At 33.8% G+C, this 21,161-nt stretch overlaps 1 protein-coding gene across 1 annotated transcript in view; it reads right to left on the bottom strand.

Moving 5' to 3' along the window:
* Positions 1-21,161, bottom strand: part of ADAM7 (ADAM metallopeptidase domain 7) — an 87,869-nt gene that overhangs the window by 7,306 nt on the left and 59,402 nt on the right. The window contains exons 16-20 of the mRNA XM_004763333.1: positions 20,041-20,230; positions 9,390-9,470; positions 8,318-8,396; positions 7,691-7,796; positions 7,247-7,346 (exon numbers count right to left, since the gene is read on the bottom strand). Coding sequence (XP_004763390.1) covers positions 7,247-7,346; positions 7,691-7,796; positions 8,318-8,396; positions 9,390-9,470; positions 20,041-20,230 — 556 coding nt within the window. The remainder of the gene's footprint in view (positions 1-7,246; positions 7,347-7,690; positions 7,797-8,317; positions 8,397-9,389; positions 9,471-20,040; positions 20,231-21,161) is intronic.

The raw sequence follows: 21,161 nt of genomic DNA, 5'->3' as shown, positions 1-21,161 counted from the left end.
TTCATTGAGAAAACATTTCTGTTGAAATTCCAGTAAAAACAATATATAAAAATGGATTGGACTGGTTTTAAGTGGGGATTGGGGAGAAATGCTCATTAAGCGCCACCCCAACTGTAGGGCAGTTGTGGGAAAATTCTGTGGAACCACGGACTGAAAACTATCTTAATAACACTCTTTTAGCCATTAATAATGAAAGCATAATAAAAAATGTTGATTTGAAAAGAAATACATTGTCAAAAATCTTGCTGATTTCAGTGCCCAGCTCTGAATAATTGTTCTACTGTGGACCTCGAAGATACAGAGACTCTAGCAGTTCAGGAGATCCTAGAGATCCTGTAATAACTCTTTTTTGACTCAGTTTCTCAGGCATCTGCATGCTAATTTGGCTCATGTGTTTCCCTTTTATTAATATTTATCAGGGAATACACTTCAGTCAGTGAAAAGCCCTCAGGCTGATATGGCCCCATTGGAAGCCATCACTGGTTTTGACCCTTGAAAACCTGGGCGGGGAATAGGGTAGGGTTTGTGAGACAGTTATCCCAAAATCACCATTTGGGGGCCAAAGAAAACTCAGTAATTGTAATAAATAATGAGTTAATGCATTATTTTAAAAATGTCAAAACTAATTCCCAAGGGTTCATGATGAACACAATGTCAATATTTTACGTAAAAGACCATGCATGACCAAGCATGACTTCCTCATGAGCTTCTCAAACTAATTCCAGTCCTCCTGATAAGTGGGGCCTGTTCTATTTCTTCCTCAAATCAGACAGTGATTATTATATTATTGGACTTATTCAAGGACCCAGCAAATGGTTAAGGGACACCAAAATTTTTATTGAAATGGCCATAGATCAGTACAAGCAACAGAAAGAAGATAAGGGACCATACCAGTGTGATGTAGTGTGGACTTGAAAAACTGGTTGGAAGCTGCTCCAAGGACTCTGCAGTTATTTGCTAGTGAAAAGAGATACTATTAACTTGCAATTAGTATTCAAGCAAGTATGACTATTTCCTAAGTGCTCAATATAAATTTTCTAACTATCTCTGGGATGCAACCTAGTAAATGTACAAATACTAAAATACATGGGAACAATATTCTTCCCTAGGTTATTCTCTTATAAGGAAGGAGTCCAAGAACTTATAAAACAAACTTATATTAGAGAAGAGTGCGAGTTTCTTTATGAGTTATGATGAAAATTGCACAAGGCAAGTCTTTCAGCCTCCAAATCTTAATCAAATTGTCTGAATGTCCGAACTTCCATAAGAAGCTCCATCCATTTTGGACCTGGAAGGTCTTTGAGGACCTCCAGAACTTACTGTTGTAATACAGATATGCTTGGATGAGGTTATCCTGTCTAAAGTATTTTCTGTTAGCCTCCAGTGGACACTAATATAACTAGAAAGCATGATCTGGTGGAAATAGGACCTGCCTAGGAGAAGTACTGGGTGGCAGAAGAAAAAAAAAATTAAGCATTATTAATGTAAGAGGGAAAGGACATCAAAAGACCTTTCCTAAAGCACAATTTTGCTGAAAACTGGCTATTGAGAGGTAACTAATGTATCAAATAAGCATCAGCTAAATCACTGTTATTTATACAATTTTCCAACAAATAATACAAAAAGCCTAAATGTGAGATTTGACACTACAATTCTCCTATACAATCTGTGTTTATAAACATATTATGGCACATATACCATTAATAGTGAATTTACTTTATTCATATATCAAAATATATTTAGTAAGCTCCTCTTCTGTGTTCCCTCATTTAACTAAAATGCCAAAGCATTTAAGGAACTTGCAATCTAGAAATGGAAACAAATATGCCCCAAGCTCCATGTGAATCTCTGCTTGACTTCTGTGAATACTCATTATTGATCACAGACTCAGGGCACTTTCCCCCCCGACTCCTCTCCTGGAGCACAACTCTTTTTCATATTAATTCATGAAGCACGTTAACATGCATTAAGCGCTAAATATTTAGAAAACACTGTGATAAGTACCTTTACATAGTTTCTTAATTAAACCTCAAGGCACATATTCAAGACCTATATCAGCATCACGAAATCTACGTGTAAGCTTAAAAAATTATCACACAATATTTTCCATCTATTCCAGTGGACAATTAAGACTTGCTTTATCATCTTGGTGTCATCACTGGCATAATAAAAAATATAAACAAATAAAAATAATAAATCATCCCACAACCAGAGAAAGATTAACTAACCATCCTTAAATACTTGAGTACAGGCATTTCTGGTATACTCTCATCTGTGTGTTCCTGGGGGTGGAGTGGGACCATGTTCTGCATTATTATGAAGAAACACAGGGCTTATGGGACAGGTGGAGTTGGGGCAAAGCATTCAAAACCTTTGAAGCTGTGTAACCAGACCACCACTAACAACAACAATATCAAATCCTAATTTAAAATACTAGTATTATCATATTTTCATTGGCATTTTCATATAATAATGGTCAGCTAATACTTAACCTCTGAATTTAAGACTTATAGTCCCTCCTTCAAGATAGTCGTATTGGGTAATTTCATCAGTATTGTCTTATCAATAATGATTTCCTCAATAGTTAATTTTTTTTAAGGGAATGAATTTGTAGCTTCTTAATTTGGACACTCACAGTTTTTATCAATGAGCTGAATGCACTAGAAATCATAGCTGTTGTTAAAGGCAGTTAACAAGCCACTAACTATAGGGACTTCTGCAAGATTGTTGACATCTTCATATATTGCTAAAACGGTTATTTCAACCAACTTTTTTCCTTTCCTGTAAAATATGCACAAAGAAATGCACAAGTACTAAGTGTAGAGGATGGATTTTCACAAATGAGCAATGAAAGTTGCTCAAGTTGCCCAGAATCAAAAAATAAAACTTTATCTCTTTCTCAGAAGATTCTCTCTTCCCTGTGGTAATCACTACCCTGTCTTCTAATACCATAGATTAGCTTTGACAGTTCTTCAACTTGATATAAATATAAATATTTGGACTTGACATCTTCTGAACAGTGTGTTTGTGAGATTTATTCATGTGGTAAAGATCAGTAGTTCATTTATTACTCGTTCTCTGTAATGTTCCATTGTATGAGTATATAGCATTTTGTTCATGCCTTTTACTGTGATTAGACATTTTTATTGTGTTCACTTTTTGAAAATATGCTATTGGACCACAATTGTGAATGTTTTCCCAAGGGGCTGCTGGGTCATAGGTTATATGTATGATCATTTTTAATACTTTGTACCAATTTCCCCCAAGGTTGTGCTGTTTAATTCTTATTAACTGTGTATGAGAGTTTTCATTGTCCATATCCCCTCTAGTAAGTGGTATTGTTGTCCTCTATTTTTAACCATTTCATAGGAAAATATAATACAGATAAAATACATACAGAAAATGTGTTCCTGGCTTAATGAACCATTTAAGGTAAATATCCTTGAAATCACTGCTTTGTTTAAGAAATAAACCTTTGCCATTTTAAATTTCCTATCACTATTGCCACCTACCTCCTTCCCTCAAATTAGCCACATTCCTGACTTAAAATAATGAGCTCACTCTTGCATGTCATTGTACCTTTATTCCCCAAATATTTACCTCTCAGCACTACAGTTTGTACATTTTTAAATTTAAATTTTTTACTAGGAAAAAATACATATATGTGTATTGCAGTCGGAGTTAATTTTGTTACTGATTTGAGGAATGGATCAGTTAGTCTTTGTACATATTCATATCCAGTTGTTCCATCACCATCTGTGAAAAGACTGTGCTTTCTCCACTGGAGTACCTTTGCACCTCTGTAAAAAATCACTTGGCAAATCAACTGGCAATCAATAAATATAGTAATAAACATGTGACTCTCTATACCCCTTTTTGCTTAGGCCTTTTAAAGTTTTTCTCAGCAGAATATTACCATTTTCCTTATATACTTCTGGTTCATATTTTGTCAGAAGTACTCTTAAATATTTCACATTTTTGGTGCTATTTCAAATTTTATTTAATTAATTTATTTATTTTAAAAATTTTTATTTATTTATTTGACAGAGGAGAGAGAGAGATCATCGATCACAAGCAGGCAGAAAGAGAGCGGAAGCAGGCTCCCTGCAGAGCAGAGAGCCCGATGCCAGGCTCAATCCCAGGACCCTGAAATCATGACCTGAGCTGAAGGCAGAGGTTTAAACCACTGAGCCACCCAGGCGCCCCTCAAATCTTATTTTTTATTTTATTTCTACATTATTTGTTACTAGTTTATGGAATATAATTAATTTTCATTTATTGTTTTTATATTCTTAAATTTGTTTGTTTTACAAAAACTCCTGCTGATACTTTGATTAAGATTGTTTTGAATTTATAAATCCATTTACAGAGAACTGACCCAACAGCACTGTATTTCCTCAATTTATTTTGGTCTTTTAAAATTTTTCTCATCAATGTTTTAAAGATTTCTACCTACATATTTTGTACATATTTTTCAGCTTTATCCCTAAGTATTTTATATTTTTGATGATGCTGTAAATGTTATTTTGTGGCTTCATTTTGTGTTTTGGATTGTTCATTGTTCGTATATGGAAACACAGTAAGTTTTTGCATATGAATTTGTATCCTAAAGTTTAACTAAATCACTTTTTTTTTTTTAAGATTTTATTTACTTATTTGACAGAGATCACAAGCAGGCAGAGAGGGAAAGAGAGAGAGAAAGAGAAGTAGGCTCCCCCTGAGCAAAGAGCCGGGTATGGGAGCCTCAGGATTCTAGGACCCTGAGATCATGACCTGAGTTGAAGGCAGAGGCTTAACCCACTGAGCCACCCAGGTGGCCCCTTACTAAATCACTTTTATTTACTATAGGTAAATGATAAATGATTGTGTCTTCAGCAAATCAAAACAGTTTACTTCTTCCTTCCTTCCTCTCTCTCTCTCTCTCTCTCTCTTTCTTTCACCCTTATGGTAATGGCTATAATTTCAAGTAAAAGTAGAAGTGGTGGCAGTGGACATCATTGCTTTGTTCCTGATATTTAGGAAAGGTATTCAGTTTTTTAACCAAAAATACGACATTAGCTGTAGGTTTTTTGGTAGATACTTCCATCAACTTCAGAAAGTTTCCTTATGTTCCTACTTTCCTAAGTTTTATCAGGAATATTTTTCAAATACTTTACCTGCGTTTATCGTGGTAATCATATGATTTTACTTTCAGTCAAATAATACAGTGGATTAGATTAATTTTTTTAATGTTAAATTTGCCTTATATTCCTAGGATAAACCTCATTTGGTCACAGCATTATTCTTCTTATGCATTATAAAATTCAGTTGGCTAAAATTTAATATTTATGCATTTATATTTATTAGAATTACTGACAAATAATTTTTGTTGTTGTTGTAATGCCTTTTTCCAGGTTGTAATGCCTGTTTCCTTTTTAACAGAAACATACTATCCTTATAAAAGGAGTTGGGAGTGTCCATTCTCCCCCATTTTTTGGAAAAGTTTATATAGAACTAATATTATTTCATCATTATATGTTTGGTAGAATTCACCATTTTTTCGTGGAAAGGTTTTGACTACAAAGTCACTTTTCTCTGTTATATACAGAGCTATTCAGTTTATCTATCTTTTCGTGAATAAGCTTTGGTGATTAACAACTTTCAAAAAATTTACTATTTAATTACAATTAAATATATTAAATAAGAATTATTTAATATAATATATTAAAATAAGAAGTTTCCAAATTAATCTCCATATGCAAAATATTGTTAATTTAATAAGGTATACTCTCCTGAGATTTCACCTTTATGATTCCTGATAGTCATGCTGACTCACTTACATTCTTCTGCTCAGTCTGACTGGAAGTTTATAAGATCTATTAATTTCTAGAAAATAGCTTTTGCTTTTATTGTTTTCTTATGTGCTTATTGTTTTGCTTTGTTTTCAATTTCATTGGTACCCAGTACTTGTTATTTCCCTGTCCTCCACTTGCATGGAGCTTTGCTATTCTTCTTCTTTTTCCTTCTTTTTTGGCTTCTTAAAATGAAAACTGATATCATTGCTCTCATACCTTACTTCTTTTCTAACATAAGCATTTAGTGCTATAAACTTTCCTTTAATTACTGATTTCACTACTTCCCACAAATTCTGGTAGGTTTTGTTTCCTTTTCCTTTGAAGTATTTTCTGTTCTCCTTTTTAAGGTTTTTATTTGACCCAAGTGTTTTTAGAATTTGTTTTTAATTTTCAATTGGGGATTTTCCCAATATATTTGTTACTGATTTTTTAAAAAAATATTTTATTTATTCATCTGACAGAGATCACCAGTAGTCAGAGAGGCAGGCAGAAAAAGAGGAAGGGAAGCAGGCTCCCCGCTGAGCAGAGAGCCTCATGCAGGGCTTTATCCCAGGATCCTGGCATCATGACCTGAGCCTAGGGCAGAGGCTTTAACTCACTGAGCCACCCAGGCGCCCTTTGTTACTGATTTTTTTTTTCAAGATTTTTATTTATTTATTTGACAGACAGAGATCACAAGTAGGTAGAGAGGCAGGCAGAGAGAGAGAGAGAGAAGAGGAAGCAGGCTTTCTGCGGAGCAGACAGCCCGATGTGGGGCTCGATCCCAGGACACTGGGATTCTGACCTGAGCTGAAGGCAGAGGCTTTAACCCACTGAGCCACACAGGCGCCCCCCTTTGTTACTGATTTTTAATAAAATTTTATTTTGAAAGCATATTTTGTATGACCTCAATTCTTTTAAATTTGTTAAGACTTGTTTTATGTCCCCAGGTTCCTGGGTGGTTCAGTCATTTAAGGGTTAAGGGTCTGCTTTCAACTCAGGTCATAATCTCAGGGTCCTGGAATTGAGCCTGGCATCTGGCTTCCTGCTCAGTGGAGGGTCTGCTTCTCCCTCTCCCTTTGTCCCTTCTCCTTGCTGGTGCTGTCTCTCAAATAGATAAATAAAATCTTAAAAAAAAAAAAAAAGTGGACTTGTTTTATGTCCCAAAATAAATTTGTGTATGTGAATTTTTCCAATAGTGCACAAATCAATATTTTGTTGAACTAATATATGCTGCTCTGAAATAGAGTCTTGGTTTGCTTCTGTCCTGTCATCCTTTCCTTCCCCACATGTAGACTGAAGGCTCCATTGGTGTGGAATTATGTTAAACTGTTGTTTTCTTCTCACTTAGCTTAGGGCTAGTTCCACTTCAAATACACATGCAACTGCTTTTTAAGTCAATTTGTTAACTATTGCAAATGACACTTGCTTACATGAAGGGGATGAATATCAGGGAAAATTGGCTCAGTTCTTGTCTGCTGCTCATCACCAAAGTATCCTTTATTCTCCACTCCCAATGTATCTCTAAGTGGGCTGTCAAGAAGGAAATTGGATATTGACATAAGTGATAGGATAAGTCTGTGGCTAATATTTAATCATCTAGGAGATTTCTAAAAGATTGATACTCAGTTTACACTCTGGAACAAATCTGAGGTAGGAACTAAAATTAGAATTCTTTTTAGAAATCTCCCTGATTCCAATGTGCAGTGAAGTTTGGGACCCATTAGGATAAGCATTTGGAGATGAGAACATAAAAATGTTAGTTTTTCAATTTACTGTTACTCTTACTTTGTCCCACCTAGAGTTTCATCATCTGTGGTGACAAAGCTTATATCTTCCCAGTAATGGTCCCATTACAACACATAGAAAATACATACCTCAGAATTCGCTTCAACTTAATACATTTTTGGTGATGAATTAATAATACAACTACCCCAACACCAATAATAACCAGGACAAGCACAACCACCAAGATGGATATATCTGCAATATTAAAAAACAAGTTTTAGCCAGGACATCAACTTTAGGACGGTGGAATATTAACTGAGCTGTTATAATCCAGCTTCTCCCTTCCTTAAGGACTTTAATTCCTCCCAACTCCAATTTTTTAAAAAAAATATAAAGCAAAAGACCAAGGCATTACAGAAATTTTTATATGTACTAGCCATTGACAGTCACCCAAGAGTCCATTATGTTTAAAACCACAATCAGTAGGAAATGTTATGACTGTCAGTTATTATTAACTGACTATAGAAAAGGCCTTGTTGTGTTATGGGCTCTTAGAAGATCTATTTCAAATTTAACTAGAAGAAGATATATTAATTCTAAAAGGTAATTGTTGTAAATTCAAATTTGGACATTTAAATATGTGAAATAACTAAAATACCATGCAAATCCACACAGAAATACAACATATACATATTAGATTTCAAAAATAACGTGGAAAGCTTTCTTACTGTCTAAGCTTTTGATATATGCAAGGTATTATATCCTAGGATGCTCACAGGTAATATTTAAGTTTTTTCCCCAATCCACATGTTTCTGTTCTTCCTCACATTGGCACTCAAGTTCATGGTTATCCACCTGGAAGAGCAATCAGTCATAATTTTATCAAATTATGTGTGTGTGTATTGCATCTCACTTTGCTTAGTTTTATATCACACACACAGATGCACTCACACATACATTCATTCTTTTACTGATTAATTAACTAAACTGCATATCAGAATCAACCTTTGGTAAAAAATAAGCACACAAAATTACAAGAAGTAACCACTTTTGAAGATGGCCTTTGGGCATGAAAATGATTCCAAACCAGATAAACAAGACGGTTTGACTTCTCTTTCTAGAAGGCCTCAATCTTATTAAAGGAACAGCCCTGCTAGAGTTACACATAGTACTGGGCAGTGTTAATTGAGGATATATATATATATAAATATAATTGAGAAGAGAGAGATATGTATATAAATACATAAAATATATATGTATATTTATATATATTTTATATGTATATATATTATATGTAATTATATGTACATTTATGTGTGTGTGTGTATATATATCCAAATATAGGATAGGAAAAAAGAAATTCTTTTCCAAATCTCTCTTTCTCTATAATATATATGTATATTATATGTCTATATATTTTAAATATATATATAAGTGTATATAATGTACATATATACATAATTTTTTGTTGTTTTGTGAAAAGCTTTAGGTTAGTGTTGACATTGGTATAATTTAACTATAAGTGACATGGTAAATCCAACTTTAAACATTAGGTTTAAACTTCATAGGTACATAAGTTACTGGATTTCTAGATTACCAGTCCAATGATAAAATATATATATACAATATAGGCAATATCTATGTGTAATACTGGTTTGGGTCTTTGGATCAATTTTATGGAAGATACATGAAAAAATGGATTCCAAAAATATATTTGATTTAAAAATCACCACACACACGCACACACACACACACACACACACAAACACAAACACCATGCCCAGCAATGAAGTCCTCTGTAAATAAACAACTGTCAAGACATTAATTTAAAAAGGAGTCAAATCTTACAGCTTTTTCGTCACATTGAGAAGAGCAATTGGTTGAGTTGTAGACCTTTTCAAGTTCCACACATTCACCATTGCTGCACACCTGGAAATGAAGTTACCCATATGAATTAATAACTTACTCAGAATTTACATGATTTTTTCTTCTGTAAATGACCACATATAGAATCTTTTGTAGAAGAAGAAATCTTCCATATATGTTTGTCAGATATTTGAAATGAATATAGTATACATTCAAATACTGTTCTATGCAAACTCCTAATAAAAATGTCTATATCCTTCCTAATTTTTCAAATATTAATCTATCAAAGATTCTATAACCATAGGTACAACAATTTCTTTTATAATTTGTATTATTTTATGTTGATTTGATAATATTCCATGCTTGCTGTATCAATTAATCTTATTTATGCTTATTAAATCTGTTTTAAATTTTGCTTTTTATTTTTTGTACATTTTATAACCAAATTATTGTTGTTTTTGTTGCTTATAATTATTACCTGGCTTATCTTCATTCATTTATTTAATTTCTACCTGTTATTTTTATTTTTACCCACTTCTTCTAAAAAGCACATAAAAGGAAATGCTTTTCCAACTCTATTGAGGTATAATAGACAAATAAAAATTATATACTTTAGAGTACATATTATGATGTTTTGTTATACATTGCGAAATGTAAAACAACCTAATGGACACATCCATTACCTTAAACAGTTACTTTTTTGTGGTTGGAACACTTAAAGTTTACTCTCTTAGAAAGTTTTAAGTATATATTACAGTATCTAACTATAGCCACCAAGATGTATGCCAGCTCCTCAGAATTTACTGAGAACATAGTTTATACTCTTTGACCAACATCTCCTCATTTCCCCCACCTAGCAGCCATCATTCAACTCTCTGATTGTGACTTTTACTTTTCTTTTTTTAGTTTCCACATATAAGTGAGATCATATAGTATTTACTTTTTTGTGACTCGTTTATTTTTGTTAGCATGCATGAAATGTCCTCCAAGTTCGTCCATATTGTTGCCACTGACATAATTTCCTTTTTTAAAAAAACTAAATAATATTATATATTACATATTTTCATTATCTTTTTACCTGTCAAAGGACGTTTAGATTGTTCCCATATCTTGGCTCTTGTAAATATTGTAAATAAAGGTGCAATGAGCATGGAAGCACAGATACCTCTTCAAGATCTGATTTCAACTTCTTTAGGTTCTGTGTCCAAAAGTGAGATTCCTGGAGCATAGGGTAGTTCTGTCTTTAATTTTTTAGGGAACCACCATACAGTTTCTATAATGGCTATGCCAATTTATATCCCCATCAACAGTGCACAAGGGTACTCAAAAAAGAGTACCCCACATCCTCTCCAACATTTTTATTTGTTATTTTTTGATAATAACCAAACTAGATGGTATGGGGTAATACCTCATAGTGGCTTTGATTTTCATTCCCTTGAATGTTAATTATGATGAACTCCTTTTCATATACTTGTTGGTCATTTGTATAAATAACCAAACAAGTCCTTTGCTCATTTATTTTTTTGAATTGGACTATTTGGGGTTTTATTGCTATTGGTTATATGAACTACTTTTAACTTTTACCTGTTAATCCTTTATCAGATATGTGGCCTGCAAATAATTTTCACATTCCCTTGATTACTTTTTCATTTTCTTGATTGCAGCCTTTGCTGAAGAAATCTTTACTTTGATATAGTCTCACTTATTTATTTTTGCCTTTTGGCCTGTGCTTTTGTTGTCACATACAAAACATCGAATCCTGGGCTTTTCTTTGTTGGAAAATTATTAATTATTATTCTGATTTCCTGTTTGTTCAGATGTTCTATTTCTTCATCATTTAGTCTTGGTACATTGTATGCTTCTCAGAATTTATCCATTTCTTTCAAATATTCAACTTGAATAATTATTCATAGTATTCGCTTATAATACTTTTATTTCTGTGATATCAGTTGTAATTCTCCTGTCATTTATAATTTTTTTTGAATCATCCCCTTTTGTTTCTTGGTTAGTCTACTTAAAAGTTTGTCAATTCTGGGGGTGCCTGGGTGGCTCAGTGGGTTAAAGCCTCTGTCTTCAGCTCGGGTCATGATCTCACGCTCCTGGGATCGAGCCCCGCATCGGGCTCTCTGCTCAGCAGGGAGCCTGCTTCCTCCTCCCTCTCTCTCTGCCTGCCTCTCTGCCTACTTGTGATCTCTGTCATATAAAGTAAATAAAATCTTTAAAAAAAAAGTTTTTCGGGGCGCCTGGGTGACTCAGTGGGTTAAGCCGCTGCCTTTGGCTCGGGTCATGATCTCAGGGTCCTGGGATCGAGTCCCACATCGCGCTCTCTGCTCAGCGGGGAGCCTGCTTCCTCCTCTCTCTCTCTGCCTACTTGTGATCTCTCTCTCTGTCGAATAAATAAATAAGATCTTTAAAAAAAAAAAAGTTTTTCAATTCTGTTTACCTTCTAAAAATTAAAACAATTTCCTTAAATTTTCCTGTTATCTTTCTTGTTTCATTTATTTCTGCTCTAAAAATCTTTATTTCCTTACTTCTCCTAACTTTGGGCTTAGTTTCTTCTTCTTTTTCTAGTTCCTTGAAGCATAACATTAGGTTGTTTATTTAAAATTTTTCTTTTTTCTTAATGCAGGCTTTTATTATTATATACTTCCCTCTTCGAACTGGTTTTGCTGCATTTCATAAGTTTGCTATGTAGTGTTTCCACTTTCCTTTGTCTTGGATATTTTTTGACTGCCCTGTCAATCTCTTCTTTTTCACTTGTTTTTCAGGAATCTATTTTTCATTTTCTAAATATTTGTGAATTTTCCAAAGTTCCTCCTGTTTTGATTTCTAATTTCCTACCACTGTGGTCATAAAAAATGTCTGATATTATTTCAGTCTTCTTAAATATGTTGAGACTCTTTTGTAGGCCAACATATGATCTATCCCAGAGAATAGTCCAAATACACTTGAGAAAAAATGTACATTCTGTGATTGCTGAATGAAATATTCTGTATATATCTGTTAGGTCCATTTGGTCTGTAGAGTTATTCAAGCACATTGTATTCTTTTCGATTTTCTGTGTTGAAAATTAGAAAGTTGGAGAAACAAAAGAAAAAAGAATAAAAACTAGTGAAGAAAGCATATGGAACCTATATGACACCAATGACAAAAAAAGAATGTATGCATTATGTATGTCCCAGAAGGAGAAGAGAAAGAGAAAGAGAGGGGAATAAAGATTATTTTAAAAATAATGGCTGAAAATTTGCCAAATACTGGGAAGGATATAGATTCTGAAATTGTTGAAAGTGGGGCATCAAAGTCTCATACTATTGTATTGTATTTCTCTTTCCTGTTTATATTTTCTGTATATATTTTCTTTATATATTTAGATCCTCTAATGTTAGGTGCATATCATATATACTTAGAACTGTTATATCCTCTTGATGAATTGAGCCCATTATCATCATATGGTGATCATTTTTGGTTTTTTTGTATGACACTTATGATTGAAAATATATTTTTTCAGATATAAATATGGCCACACTGTTCTCTGTTGCCCTTTTCATGCAATATTTTTTATCCTTAACTTTACGCCTGTGTCCTTAAACATACCATGAGTATTTTGTAGGCCATATATTGTTGGATACTGGTTGTTGATGTTGTTTTTTAAACCTGTGTCATTTGAATAGATAAATCTAGATTTAATGTAATTATTGATAGTTAAAAACTTACTATTTTCATTGTTAATTGTTTTCTGAGTGCTTTATAGCGTCTTTGATCCTTTCTTCCCTCCTCCTCTCTTCTTTTGTTCTTTGCTGATTTTTTGTAGTGGTATATTTTGATGTTTTTTTCTCTTTATCTTTTGTGTATCTACTAGAGATTTTTTTTTAATCATTGGCATACTTTTACTTTTCTTCCCTCCATATTTCATGCTGTTGATATCACATTTTGCTTGTCTTTATATTGTGTACCCAGTATCAAATTATTATAGCTATAGTTATTTTTAATAATTTTTGTCTTTTAAATTTTATATTAGAGTTAAAATACATTTATACACTATCTTCACAGTATTAAAGCATTTTGAATTTGACTATTTACCTTTACTAATGACTATTATAGTACAAATGTTTTATGCTGTTACTCAGCATCCTCCCTTTCAACTTGAAGTGTTCCCTTTAACACTGTTTATTTTTATTTTTTTTTTAAAAGATTTTATTTATTCATTTGACAGAGAGAGATCACAGGTAGGCAGAGAGGCTGGCAGAGAGAGAGAGAGAGAGGGAAGCATGACAGAGAGAGATCACAGGTAGGCAGAGAGGCTGGCAGAGAGAGAGAAAGAGAGAGGGAAGCAGGCTCCCCGCCAAGCAGAGAGCGGGACTGGATCCCAGGACCCTGAGATCATGACCTGAACCGAAGGCAGCGGCTTAACCCACTGAGCCACCCAGGCGCCCCAGCTTTTAACACTGTTTATAAGGCAGGTATAGTTTTGTTGAACTCCTTCAGCTTTTATTTAAGAATGTCTTTAATTCTCTTTCATTTCTGAAACATAGCTGTGTTGGATATAGCACCCTTAGCAGGGCTTTCTTTGTTTTGTATACTTATTTGTTTGTTTTGTTTTGTACTTTGAGTACATTATCCCACACTCTTTTGGCCTGTGAGACTTCTACTGAGAAGTTTATTAATAGTTTTATAATATGATGAGTTGCTTTTCTCTTGTTTTCTAAGTTCTCTTTCTGTCTTTGACTTTTGATGGTTGGTTTATAATGTATCTCTGGATACTCTTTGGACTAGTCTCTTGTGGGGTCTTTTGAACTTTCAGAATCTAAATGTAGATATCCTTCCCAGTATTTGGCAAATTTTCAACCATTATTTTAAAAATAATCTTTATTCTCCTCTCTTTCTCTTTCTCTTCTCCTTCTGGAACATACATAATGCATACATTCATTTTTTGTCATTGGTGTCATATAGGTTCCATATGCTTTCTTCACTAGTTTTTATTCTTTTTTCTTTTGTTTCTCCAACTTTCCAATTTCAAGTGACTTATTTTTAAGATTGCTGACTTTTTTCTTCGTAATGATCCAGTCTGCTGTTGAAGCTTTCCATTGACTTTTTCATTTCTATAATGTATTCTTTAGCTCCAGTATTTCTGTTTCACTTTTTTAATGGTTTTTATTTCTTTGTTAAACTTATGTTTTTCATGCTTTGCTTTCTTGATTCCATTTAGTCATCTATTTGTGTACCCTTGCATCCTTTTGAACTTCTTTAAAATGATTACTTTGAATTCTTTGTCAAGAAAATCTTACATCTCCATTTCTTTGGGATCAGTTGCTAGAGCTTTATGAGTTCTCTTCAGATGATATTATGTTTGCCTGAATCTTTGTGATCTATGTACTACTGCATTGGTGTCTGTGCATTTCAAGGAGCAGACATCTTTTCCAGGTTTTACAGATTGATTTTGTTGGGTAAAAGCCTCCTGTTGTATCCCTTGGGCTGGCGTGATTGCTTCCAGGATTACAGTTGAGTGAGACTAGGACCAGGTTATGTAGCTATCATCTGGTCTATAGTAGGATTGCAGTTTACTGGTCTGTGAATAGGGATTTGGGTAAATGTGGATTCTGCATAGTACCTGGGAACTGAGACAGGACTGTCTCTGTGACCTTGGTCAAGTGGACTGGCACTGTAACAAGGGTCTACCAGAGCATCTGAGTCAGATGGCTGGCTTGTTTCTAGGTGCATGAATGGGTGTATCTTTTATTGGGTCCTTGGCTTCTGTTGAGTCATTGAGCAAGGTGCCTCTGGGTGCATGGACCAACATGTTTCCTGGAAATTCTGTGGGCAGGAAGATTGTCTAGAACTGCACTTGGGAAGGAAGGAATAGAATGAAGTTTCACAGCCACTTCAGGATCTGTGTTTGGACCAAGATCTGCAGGTCTGCCTCCAAGGATATGGATAGATGTGTCTTCCAGTAGGTTACTAGGCAGATGTTGTTGTTGGTGGTAGCAAAGCCAAATGGGGCTGTTCCCAAGCAACAGGAGATATGGATGTTTATGGGTCTAGCCAGGACTATGGTCAATAAGCTCATCATCTAGGCATGGGCCTGCTTTCTCAAAACAAATCTTTGGTCTTTGACAGCACCAATGTTTTGCAAGATCCTCCATGGATTTTAAAGTTCTGACAAAGGTACTTTTTTCATGGCCTGCTACCAAATTATTGTTGCTGTGGGGAGATATTACTGGGACACCTCCCATTTCACCATCTTCCTGATGCAATTCCCTGAAAATTCTTTCTGGCCACCAATTCAAAAATTACTTTAACATTTTAAATAGGGAAATTTTAATCCATTTATATTTATTATGATAAGATATGTTTAATTTTACTCTTTTCATCTTTTTATATGATTTTAAATGTTAGACATTTTAGCTTATCCTTGTTAACTTTATTATTTTTCTCCAATTATTTGAAAGCTATATGTTTTGTTTTCTAAACATTGATTCAGCCTACATTAAAATATTTAAATCTAAATTATTTTATCATTTTTAAGATCAAATAAACATTAGCTTCTTCTTATGTAGGATAAGACATTTGTCACATTTTTTATTTTTCTTCTTCTTAATTCATATGCTTGTTTTAGAAAATTGAAATTTATAAAGATCATTATTATTCATTATTCAATGTCTTTAAACTCTTATAATAAACACAATAATAATATAAATTACTAGATTTTACTCAAAATTAGTATAGATTTTCTTGCTTGCAACTATTTCCTTAATATTCTACCTTCTCATTTAACTTTTTAGTTTAATTCATTTTCCAGTTGATCAGAGTACTTTCTTGACTATTTTTTTCATATTTATTTATCTCTTTTATTAAACTATAATGTATTATTTGTTTTAAGGGTACAGGTCTGTGATTCATCAGTCTTACACAATTCACAGCACCACTATAGTATATATCCTCCCCAATGTCCATCACCTAGCCACCCCATCCTTTCCACTCCCCTCCCCTCCAGCAACCCTCAGTTTGTTTCCTGAGATTAAGAGTCTCTTAAGGGTTGTCTCCCTTTCTGGTTTCATCTTGTTTCATTTTCCCCTCTCTTCCCCTATGATCCTCTGTCTTGTTTCTCAAGTTCTTCCTATCAGTGAGATCACATGATAATTGTCTTTCTCTGATAGACTTGTTTCGCTTAGCATAGTACCGTCTAGTTCCATCCACATCATTGCAAATAAATGCTGTCTAATTTACTGTAGTTTTTTTACGTTATAAAGTGTGTGAGTATGTCATTCTATTGCTCTACTAACTGAATAATTATTTGGCTGTATGTACAGTTTTGGGTCCCAATACTTCCATTCTCCAACGGTCCATAGATTTTGCTGCATTATCTTATGGCATTTCTTTTTGAAGATAAATAAAATGATAACCTGATAACTTTGTTGTCATTGTTGTTGTTGAAAACTGATACTTGCCTTCTTTGGTGCTTATAGAACATTTTCTTTATTGTTAACTTCATGCTGTGAAGGTTAGTCTTATGCTCATCTTTCTGTGAATTTTTCTTACTAAGTTGAGTTTTTATTTTATACATTCTTCAGTTCAGGGTTTTTTTTTTTTAAGATTTTTATTTATTCATTTGACAGAGATCACAAGTAGGCAGAGAGGCAGGCAGAGAGAGAGGAGGAAGCAGGTTCCCCGTTGAGTAGGCGCCCCAGGGATATTTTTTTATTATACCTTTAATTATACTTTTACCTATATTATGTTTTCTTTATCTGGGATTTCTATTAAAACTGTATCAGATTAGGCACCTGGGTGGCTCAGTCAGTTAAGCGACTACCTTCAGCTCAGGTCATGATCCCAGGGTCCCAGAATTGAGTCCTGCATCAGGCTCCCAGCTCTGCAGGGAGTCTGCTTCTCCCTCTGACCTTCTACCCTCTCATGTTCTCCCTTACTTGCTCTTTCTCGCAAATAATAAATAAATAAATAAATCCTTAAAAATTTGTATCAAATTTATTAGGACTATTTTTCCTGTTTTTATTCATTTTCTTCTTTAGAATTCATTCTAAAGAATTCATTCTCATGTGTTAAGAAGTTTAGCTTCTAATTTACTATATTTTGTGGCTTACTACACTTCATGGTTTACTGCTCAAATTATATGTAAATCAGTAATTATGATTTATTTTGTAATTTGAAGGCAGTGCTTGTGATTTTCAAATAATACCATTTTTATAGATTTAATATCCTTTTAAATCTGATTAAAATATAAATTAAACATCTTTCCTAAATGATTTCTCTCTTTTTTGATGAATGTCTGTTTCATAGGGTACTATTGTCTATAAGTCCTTAGATTAATCTCCATTGTTCACACTGTTAAATTCTTTCGTTGCTATTTGTTCTCTTTGATTATTCTTAGAGAATAGATTTTCATATATACATGATCAAATGAACACTGGAATTATGCTGTTTAAGCCCATGTAAATCTCTTTTCATATACTCCAGTCTCAACTAAAGGAAACATTGAAATGTTTCTTATTGTGATTTTGCCATTTTTATGTGTTTAATAAAGGTAAAACTACAGAGGCATGTTGCAGCAATTCTTTTGTGCCCGAGAGGACTAACTAGTATTCTCCCTTTTTTCCCCCTTCACCTCTATTCTTCTTCCTTTCCAATGTATTATCCTTCCCTTTTCTTCTTTTCTCACTGTTTTCCTTTTGACTTATTTTTCCTACTTATGTTGCTAAGGAAAAAGTCATTCAAGGGCAATGAGATATGTTTGCCCTCATTTTCTATGCCAAATCAAAATTTACCTGGAAAGAAAAACAATTATGAGAAACTAGAATGTTTTTATTCATTTTAATTTATTCATATCCAAAAACAGTATCATTATAACAATGAGATGAAAAGTCTATAAGTACCTCATTGTAAAAATGAGATGAAAAGTCCATACCAAAAGAGGTCTCTTTGTGATACCTCTATAAACTGGCATTTGCTTCCATGAATTCCCTCATTTATGAATTTACCCAATAACTGGCACCATTGTGATTGGTACACTTCTATATTAAGAATACTTTTGGGGGGGCCTGGGTGGCTCAGTGGGTTAAGCCTCTGCCTTTGGCTCAGGTCATGATCCCAGGGTCCTGGGATCGAGCCCCGCATTGGGCTCTCTGCTCAGCAGGGAGCCTGCTTCCCCCTCTCTCTTGCCGCCTGCCTCTCTGCCTGCTTGTGATCTCTGTCTGTCCAATAAATAAATAAAATCTTAAAAAAAAAAGATTACTCTTGAAAGAATAGGCACTCAATGTGGTGACATATGGTCACAACATGCTAATACGATCAAGATGCAGAAAAACTGCTTCCCTACAAATTCCTTTGTTCAACCCCTACCACTCATTATGGGGTTCTATGAAGGGTAAGTCATACTTCTGCTTGTATTTTTGGATGGTTTTTCTTACCTGGTGTGAACAGAAAATTGTTTGGTATTTTCTTTAACCTGATGTGTCATACACTCTTTCACTGAAAGTCCTTGAACTTTCTAGGATGTGGTTGTACACATACCTAAAATTTCACAAATATAGATTCTTCATCATTTTAATATTTAACTATTTTAATGGGAAACTGATAGTTAAGTGTATGGATTTAAAATATAGATATCCATTAAATAAGTAAATTCTAATTCCCTTTTTTCATTCTGAATTTTGTTTTTCAATTCATTTCTCGATCACGTTATATGAATGAAACTGTAACGTTTGTGGGAGATGGTATGGGAGGAGAGGACCTATATCACAGACAGAAACTATTCTATTTCACAATAGCTGATTTTTGAAAAGTATTATGTTTTCCATATATTCTTGTGTTAATAAACCTTGATGAGTCAGCTGTTATTTTTAGTACGTGTCCTAAAGTTTTCATCTTGGAATGATAAACTTCTTCTGATCTGGCCTTATTTTAGAAAACTTCATTTTCTGACATTTTACTCAAAGCTCCAATCACACTGAAATGATCAGTTTCCTGACTATGCCATACATTTTGTACCTTTGCATGTTATATAGGTATTTCTTTCTAAAAAGTCTTTTGTTATTTTTTCTGCCTTGAAAAATGTTTGTCATGTCAAAGCTGAAATGTCATTAATTTAATGGCATCATAAGATGCCATTCATGTTCTCCAACTAAAGGCAATCACTTCTTCCTTTGGACTCAAAAGTTCATTGGTCACCAATGAACTATGAAAGCACTTGTGTTGAATCATAATATATGTAATTTAATTTATGAAATTCTCAGGTACACTCATATTTACATCATTTGTTTCCCTTATGGCCACTGGCATCATAGTATGTGCCCCCAAAATATGGCTGAATGAATAAAACAATTGAAGAATATATGGCTATTTCATAGTCAAATTAATTTTAAAAATTATGTCTATAATTTCACTGTAAGATATAATTAAAAACACTTATAACATTCACATATCATTTTGTATAACAGAGGTTAAACAAAATGAATATTCATTATAGTGTTATTACTACTTTGCTCAATTAAAAAAAAAAAGTTGCCCATTTGTTTCTGTTTATATAGGCCATATATAGGCCCTCAGGAACCAATTATAGAAAATAATGCTTTAAAGTGGCTGAACCAAGAAGTTTTAGTATAACAAAGGACTTTCATCTTACCAATCCATCTCCACATTTTGTTCCAGGAGCAACCAGGCCCAAATCTTTAGAATTTTGGTATAAAATAAAAGTTTTGCACTCAGTGGTGACATTCAGCTTTGAAGTCTTCTTAAGGTGGTTAATCTTTTCTTTACCAGGCAGAGATAAATGCTGCCCTCTGCTGCAGTGTATCTTTCCACACTTGATATTTCTGAAGGAAAGGGAGAATATTCTCAGGTTTGGGACCAGGAAATAGAACTTTATAGAGATGAGACTGTCAGTGAAGTGGCCTGGTCACTTTTCTCTAGACCCGGGTTTATCAATGGGCTGCAGAAGCACCAAGTGAGGCAGGGTGAAAGGTTAGACAAAGTCCTGACTCTGGGACATGTAAAAGGATTGTATTTCTTTATAGTTTTGTGATTCCCACAAGTCAATATTAGCTCAAATTTACAGAAGAATATTTCTTATTAGTAATTTCAATTCATCTAACTTTCATCAAGATGTTAAGATTTCTTTCTTATTCCTTCTTGCACAGAGAACATCAGTTAGTTCTCATAAAAAAACAGTGAGTTTGATATTATTATAATACCCATTTTACAGATTGGGCAACAACTGGAAGTAAGAGGAAGTTAACTGACTGCCCAGTTTCACCTAGAGTATTTAGGAACAAAATTGAACTTGACCAAGTTTTCTGTTTGTTGTTTTTAGTCCAAATCCTGTTTGTGGCACAGGGAAAAAAAAAAAAAAAAAGCTTTCTGAGTATAACAAATCTGGAAGAATGACACAGCTAATACTTTCTAAAATCAGATCTAATTTCCACTTCTCCCTTCCAATTTCAACTTCTACTTTTCTTTCTTTTTATGGCATCACTTATTTCCTTCTCTCTGTTCTTTTCTTTCTTTCCACTCTATTTTCCTCCTCCTATCTGCTCTTTCCTATTTTTTGTAGCTTCTCTTCCTCCCTTTCTTTCCTAAGAATTTTAACTCTTTCCCATTTTTCTTCCTTATATCTCATGGCCTTCAACTCATAAATGTGCCGGTTACACAATCAGGAATGTGTGCTTGCTTCCTTATTCCCCCTTCTCCTAACCTCCTCAGTAAAAAGAGGTTAGCAGCTGTCAGAACAAGAGAGTTCTGATTTTG

The sequence above is a fragment of the Mustela putorius genome, unplaced genomic scaffold (assembly GCF_011764305.1).
Source record: "Mustela putorius furo isolate JIRA1106 unplaced genomic scaffold, ASM1176430v1.1 tig00003937_pilon_pilon_pilon, whole genome shotgun sequence".
Taxonomy (NCBI): Eukaryota; Metazoa; Chordata; class Mammalia; order Carnivora; family Mustelidae; genus Mustela; species Mustela putorius.
Note: the sequence above shows the minus strand (reverse complement) of the source record. Positions and strands in the feature narration are given on the sequence as shown.